The sequence below is a fragment of the Rutilus rutilus genome, assembly GCF_951802725.1.
Source record: "Rutilus rutilus genome assembly, chromosome: 6".
In the NCBI taxonomy this organism is placed as follows: domain Eukaryota; kingdom Metazoa; phylum Chordata; class Actinopteri; order Cypriniformes; family Leuciscidae; genus Rutilus; species Rutilus rutilus.
In genome coordinates this window covers 31619118-31626310 of record NC_140214.1, presented here as the reverse complement: position 1 = coordinate 31626310, position 7193 = coordinate 31619118, and the positions used below count along the sequence as shown (strand labels likewise).

The window sequence follows — 7193 nt, the reverse complement described above, 5'->3', positions numbered from 1 at the left end:
GGGTGTTTGTGTAGGATCCTTTACAATCCTAAATGATGCCCCATCGTCTTAGATGAACTAATTAGCAACGAGCCCAATTTGCATAGCATAGAAAAGGCTCAACATCAAAACAAATAGAAAAGAGATTTCATCATTCTGTTTGCGTGATGTCCCTCACAGTATAAATAATTGAAACACAATTAAATATACAACTATAAAATATTAATCATTAGTTGCGTTAACTGCGTATTAACAGTTTTTTTTTTAAAGGTTTTTTTAAATACTTTTTTCCCCTCTTAAATACTTAGGCTATCCTAACTTTTTAAAGTCAATAGCCTAGGTTTAATGTGAATCAGAAAACTAACACTGATTACCTCGTCTGCTAGTTGATCAAACTAGTTATTGTCTTAACATAAGTTTATTCAACTGGAACCAAGTTTAAATAAAGATTTTAACGATCGAAAAGGCATTTTCGCTGCTCGCTCACATTTTTAGACTGCAATTATAAGGCTATGTTTGGAAGTAGCCTATACGCTAATTATTATTATTATTATTATTATTATTATTATTAGGCCTATTATTATTATTATTATTTTAAAGAACTGTTTTAAATTACACCGATATTTCATGTCGGCAAATTTATGAATTTAATACATTTAAACAACCCTAACCCTAACCCTTTCAGGGAAATTTTATATATAAATGTATAGTTTGCTTGTCCGCTAAAGCAATTAAAAACGTCCATTCCATTTGTGAAAATGTTGTCAGATTTATAAGACTCGCATTTTCCATTCGATATCAAGGACATGCACACTAAGTAAGGTGTAAAGTGAAGCGCAGCACCCCTATAGAGCAGATGTGTTTGCTCAAGCTGGAGTCCAATCAGAGGCTCGGAGCGCACGAGGCGCCTCCTCTCTTAAACATCGTCACGAGTGAACAGAAAACTTTCATTCCTAATAGTTCTCCAAGTCCTGCAACCACAGAACCGCTGGATCCCGTGAACACCAACTTATGGCAAACCACCAATAGGTCAGTGGTGTCTTTTTCTTCCCTTATCCGAGTCTTGATTATAAATTTCCTTCCCAGCGCTTGCCTTGGTGCTGAGTTCGGTGCCAGCCGAGGAGAGTCTAAATCATTTTGGGATTATTTTTACCCTGCCTCTCTCTCTCTCACTCGCTCTCTCGCTCTCTCTCTTATCTGTTGTGGGTCTTATCAAGTGGTTATCTCTTTTCTGCAAAGACATATTACGTTTTGTTTCCTATCTTTTTTTTTTTTTTTGTAATTATGATGAGGCTTCATCAAGAGGGAGGACGGATTTGCGACACGGATGGATTCAGATCTTCAGTGTAAAGCCCTGTATGGGGTGTGTATGCGCTCGCGTGTTTGTTTTCCTGGAATTTAGTGAAGCTGTGTGTTCGGTCATTCATGTCATGCAGCTCAACTTTTAATTTTAGAATACTACAAGATGTCACAATAATCATGAATGATTTGAGTAAGTTTGTAGCTGCACCATTGTGCGCTTTCTGAAGTGAAACTGTCTCCGCGGTAAAAGAAAAAGTGAATAGCCTTTATCATCATAATTCATATTTTAAGTGCTAAATCATAATAAACATTCAGAGGAACTTTAACAGTTGGATAAGTTTATTTACTTTATGCTTTGAGCTCCTCTTAAATTCTCTGACATTTTAATGATATAGCATCTATATATAGGCTATATATATATATAGCCTATATATATATATTTTTTTTTTTTGGAGATCATTTCCCATTATGCTCTATATTCCAACATTTTTATGTTCTCATTTTCAGTGCACTTTTGCCTCTCCATTTTCCACACACTGTGAGATATAAAAGGGATCCTGGATGGACCTGGGTGATAACAGCTGGTCCATGGTCAAGCGCGAAGTGTCCAGCAGCAGCAGCCCAGGGTCTCCGGCTGAGCAGAGCTACCTGAACACTGACCGGAGGGACCGGCTGAGATCCCCGACGCCGACGCACCTGGACGCGGTGGGAACCCGTCGCCCCGAGGCCAGGCCTCTACACTCCTACGTTCACTTTGGGCATCCCAACAACGCCCTGCCCAATTCTGACGACGTTACACTCTTCACGGATTTAGACCAGGGCAACAAACTCATCATCTCAGGTGGACACACAAGGGAGACGCATAAGGGAGGTTTAATTGTGGACCCTACCGACATGTATCAGACACTGGCCATCGCCGCGGCCCAGAGTCAGGCCGGTTATAACGACTCTCCATCGGCCAGTTACATGCACTCCAACCCTAATTCTCCCGTTTATGTGCCGACGTCTCGCGTTGGAACGATGATACCGAGTTTGTCCTATCTACAACCAGGGGTTTCTTCCCAGCCGAGCCATGCGGTAAGCAGTCATTCGGTTTGGTCACAGTCCGCACCGGAGAGCCCGTCCTACAGCACTGGAAGCCCGCATACCTCCAACCGTTTCCACTACTCCCCTAGTCCGCCTATGAATAACGGCACATCGAGGGATAACAACTACACTAACCCTCTGAATGTAAACGCTCGAGAGCAGTACCTTTCACGACCAATAAGTGGATCTTACACAAGCCCGTACCCTCCTTATGTGGCCCCGCAGCTCTCACAGTTACCGGCGGCGTGGCCCGCGGGGCCCTTCGAGAACTCCATGCTGCACTCCCTGCAGTCAAGAAGCGCGCCGCTGTCCATCCGCGGGCCCAACGGGGGTAAGCTATGGCCATTCATTCATATTCATATCAAAATTCCTTTCTGACTGTGAAATTCAAAAACTCACGTTTCTGTCACATTTCTGGCAGTCTGTGAATAATCCAGTTATTGTATTTATTTATTTAATCCTTTTAAATGTTAAGGCACATTGTAGCTAATATGGCGCCAGTCTCACAGGTAGATAGTTTTATTTAGATTTTTTATGAAACATTAACGATATAGGCCATTTGTGATATTTAAATCTATAATATTGTTTTATATAATGCCAGTACTTGTGTTCGTTAGCATCTGTAGCCTGTTTGGCGACAGGTGAAAATACGAGCAATTGGACTCATTTTTTTGGAGGGGAATTTAATTTGCATCATTACAGAAAGTTAGAAACACCAGTTGAACCGTTTAGCTATTGGCTACTTGTGTGTAAAAAAAATAATAACTTTATTAAGACCTTCCAATCTTTTGTTCTGACTTCCTATGTGGGAGTTCAAGCCTTATAAGTTCTATAAGGCTTGTTTTAGGGTTAGGGTTTAGGGTTAGGGTTTTAGGGGTAACCCTAAAAACAATTTAGGGTTAAATATTGACCCTAATTTATATTAGGGTCAATATATAATTGTTATGAACATGTCAAAAATATGTAATAGCTACTTTATATATATATATATATATATATATATATGGACCAATTTAATAATTCTAACGTTTCAAATAACAACGTAATAAAACAACAGTGGTAGATAATTGTGTAGCCTGTAGTCTGATGAAACTTTTAATGAGAACGTCATTGAAATTTACGTTTTTTTTAAATAAAATGGTTAACGAAGTTCTCAATTTGCAGCCCATGGCTTCTAATATTCCTTATATAACTGTGCGTAAGTGTGCACGTTAATATAATTAATTGTAATTAGACTAAAAATACGCTGGTAATAACAAGCTGCTCTGAAAATAAAGTGCTTAGGCTATTCCAGATTTCGTGCATGTGTAAATTTGGACATCAGTTAAAACGAGAAAAGAGGGTTACACTTTATTTTAGGGTTTCATTGTAACAGTGTAATTATATATTTAAGTAATATTAATTAACTACACGTAGGCCTACTTACTATAGGGTTAGGGTTAGGGTAGGATTAGGATTTGGTTTAGGGTTAGTTGCATATAATTATGCATAATTCACTGTTCTTGCTATGGTAAGTACATGTAGGCCTAACATGCAACAAGGACACTGTAAAATAAAGTGTTACCGAAAAGACTTACAGAAAAAAAACACAATAGTCACACCTGTCATTAATGCTATTAGTCTGTTGCAATGTGTCAAGTCTGCGCAATTCATTTGGCGCACATTGAAGTTGATGGTGAATAGTGATGTTGACTGACGGGCGACTGTCTGTGTGTTTAGATTTGCTGGACGACATGATGGAGAGCCGCGAGTGCGTCAACTGCGGCTCCATTTCCACCCCGCTGTGGAGACGCGACGGCACGGGTCACTTTCTCTGCAACGCCTGCGGTCTCTACAGCAAAATGAATGGACTCAGCCGACCATTAATTAAACCTCAGAAGCGTATGGTGAGCGTCGTCTCGATGAGCTACTTAACCACTCAATTTCCTGCCTATTTATTTCAAACAATAGCCAGAGGTTATCTGGGAACATCTTCACAGGTCTACTCCCATAATAAACGCAATTTTTTATTGGTTAGACAAGTTTGCAGGCATTAAACGTTAATTGTTTAGGCTACAAAAATACAATGTGCAAATGTTTATTTTTTATTATATACACACACACACATATATATGTATATATTTAATATTTGTCTAATCGAAGCCCATTTTAATTTTAATTGTTTATACAATGAAATTCAATTTGCATTATTCAAGTAAAAAACAAAAGTGAAATATTGCGCATAGGTTGAATATCTGAAACATTAAATTAGCAGCAGAAATTAATAACATAGATTTTCATTCTACCATTAGATTAATAAATATGAGAGGCTTGATCTTTATTAGTATTAATTAATGACATTGTTAATTGCTTTTGTCTCAGTCGTCTTCACGGCGGATCGGCCTGTCGTGCGCAAACTGCCAGACGAGCACGACGACACTGTGGCGCAGAAACGCGGACGGCGAGCCAGTGTGCAACGCATGCGGACTTTACACAAAGTTACATGGGGTAGGCTATACTAGATATTCCGTCTAAACAAGATCGGATACAATTGAAATAAAACAAATTGGTACAATTAAAATAAACGCGATGCTACATATGTGCCTATTATCAGTATTTTACAATCTGGATTCATGTGTTTTTTAGGTGCCTAGACCCCTTGCCATGAAGAAAGAAGGCATTCAGACAAGGAAAAGAAAACCAAAAACCTTGAACAAAACAAAGGGATCATCTGGTATGTTAAGTGATACAAAATAAAAAATGAAAAGCTTTCATTTATGTGTGATTCTGAAGAAACTGACTTGTTAAAATAATTCACAGGAAGTAGTTCTGTTCCAATGACTCCAACATCTTCATCGTCTTCTAATTCAGACGAGTGTACAAAGAACAGTCCTTCATCGACGCAGGTGCCTGTAACATCAGTAAGTTCATGCACCCTTATTTTTCCCTTTCAAAAGCTAAAAATGCAGCATTAAAATGTTACAAAATTTTGTATATTAAATATTTCGCTAGTCCACTTTAGACATTCAACTAACTATAAATAACTTTGTAACTACATTCATTAAAGTGTTAATAGACTGTCTGCTTAAAGGGATAGTTCACCCAAAAATGAAAATGATCCCATAATTTACTCGCCCTCAAGCCATATGACTTTCTTCTTTCAGCCAAACACAATCCGAGTTATGTTAAAACATATCCTGGCTCTTCCAAGCTTTATAATGGGAGTGAATAGTAACTTGGACTTTGAAGGCCAAAAAAGCACATCCATCCATCATAAAAGTAATCCATTCGGCATCCAGGGGGTTAATAAAGGCCTTCTGAAGTGAATCGATGCGTTTTTGTAAGAAAAATATCAATATTTATAGCTTTTTAATAAGTATAATCACTGGCTTCCGGTAACGGTCATACGCAAGTCTAGTTCCAGCGGAAGAGTGATGCATCGCTTCGCTTCAGAAGGCTTTTATTAACCCCTGGAGCCGTATGGATTACTTTTATAATGGATGGATGCACTTTTTTGGGCTTCAAAATCCAAGTTACCATTCACTCCCATTATAAAGCTTGGAAGAGCCAGGATATTTCTTAATATAATTCTGATTGTGTTTGGCTGAAAGAAGAAAGTCATATACGCCTATGATGCTTGAGGGTGAGTAGTAAATAATGGGATGATTTTCATTTTTGGGTGACTTAACCCTTTAATATCTGCTAACACTTTATTTTGATGCTCCCCAACAGACATTCGACTGACTATAAGTAACTTTGCATCTACATGTTAGCTTATTCTACTAACCCTAACACCTAACAGTCTACTAATACTCCAACGGGAGTTAGTTGACATGTAGTTGCAAATAAATGAGAGTCAGAATGTCTAAAGTGGACTATCATTCTGGTGTTTGATAAATGATTCCTCTGCATTACTCATAGAACTTGAAACATTTTGTGCTTTCAAGACATCATTCAAATAGACCGTTTGAGTGCAACAACATGGTTTGCCTTTTATTTGTCACGCTAACATTCACTGGTTTGATCCAGGTCAACTCTTCGACGCTGCTGGGCCAAGTGGATGTTCAGTGCACGACCGGCTCCATGGTGAAGTACCCCGGCCAGGAGAGTCTGTACACGAATGTAGGCCTGACGTCCACAGCTGACGTGGCAACCTCCGTGAGAGGGGACACTTGGTGCCCCATGGCCTTGGCCTAAACCCTGGCATTATGGGACGGGAGCCATTTGCTGTCCTTCAGCTCTCTAGAACATCGCTTTCGGCGTTGTACTTAAAATCTGGCAGGGTGTGGGGGTTGTCATCTGTTTTCGGTCTGTGTTCGTGATCTTGAGCAGAGGCCTTATCTGTTCCAAATACTCCAGTTTTTGATTCACCCCGTGGAATACTGGACGTCCATGATGGAGATTATCTATGAGGACAACACTTGAGAGAGAGAGAGAGAGAGTCATCTTTAACATGCCTTGGTACTTTCAGAGCACACCCTACACCATGAATGTTGCTTGGAGGAGTAAGTGGATCAAAAATCATTTAAAAAAAAAAAAAAGTAGATTTGTACATATTAATGCCAATGGATACTTCACCCATCTGGAAAGACAAGGTTGTTGATTGGACTGTAGTGATCTGATGAAAGAGAGAGAGAGATAGAGAAAAGGTTGATCTTTCTGAAACTGGAATTGAAGATTAAGTGTCAAGGTGTTCTTATTGACAAATGCCAACATATTTATGAAGCTACCGTTGTTCAAATAATGCATATATTTGTCAATAAAGATAATGTCAAATAGAGTAGGACTGAAGCCTTGCCCTTCCTTTTAAATATTTTTTTTGCTTGTTGCAGTGGACGTCGCTCACA

At 39.1% G+C, this 7193-nt stretch overlaps 1 protein-coding gene across 3 annotated transcripts; it reads left to right on the top strand.

The window, feature by feature from the left end:
* Nucleotides 1-803: 803 nt before the first annotated feature.
* Nucleotides 804-6906, top strand: gata6 (GATA binding protein 6). 3 transcript variants are annotated; one of them, XM_084411751.1, is made up of 7 exons: nt 804-1008; nt 1789-2698; nt 4087-4253; nt 4729-4854; nt 4993-5080; nt 5167-5267; nt 6376-6906. In XM_084411751.1, the coding sequence occupies exons 2-7, from the start codon at nt 1843-1845 to the stop codon at nt 6541-6543; spliced, it is 1506 nt and encodes a 501-aa protein (XP_084267877.1). In that variant the 5' UTR covers nt 804-1008; nt 1789-1842; the 3' UTR covers nt 6544-6906. The 3 variants fall into 3 exon arrangements, with proteins under 3 accessions (XP_084267877.1, XP_084267879.1, XP_084267878.1); XM_084411753.1 differs by having other exon boundaries at nt 991-1342; XM_084411752.1 differs by lacking the exon at nt 804-1008 and adding an exon at nt 1076-1471.
* Nucleotides 6907-7193: the final 287 nt, after the last annotated feature.

What these genes read in the sequence shown, in the direction of transcription:
- gata6 (XM_084411751.1), top strand. Translation starts at nt 1,843, where the DNA reads ATGGACCTGGGTGATAACAGCTGGTCCATGGTCAAGCGCGAAGTGTCC. An exon ending in CATCCGCGGGCCCAACGGGG is followed by an intron (nt 2,699 to 4,086) that starts GTAAGCTATGGC and finishes CTGTGTGTTTAG; the next exon opens with ATTTGCTGGACGACATGATG. An exon ending in TTAAACCTCAGAAGCGTATG is followed by an intron (nt 4,254 to 4,728) that starts GTGAGCGTCGTC and finishes CTTTTGTCTCAG; the next exon opens with TCGTCTTCACGGCGGATCGG.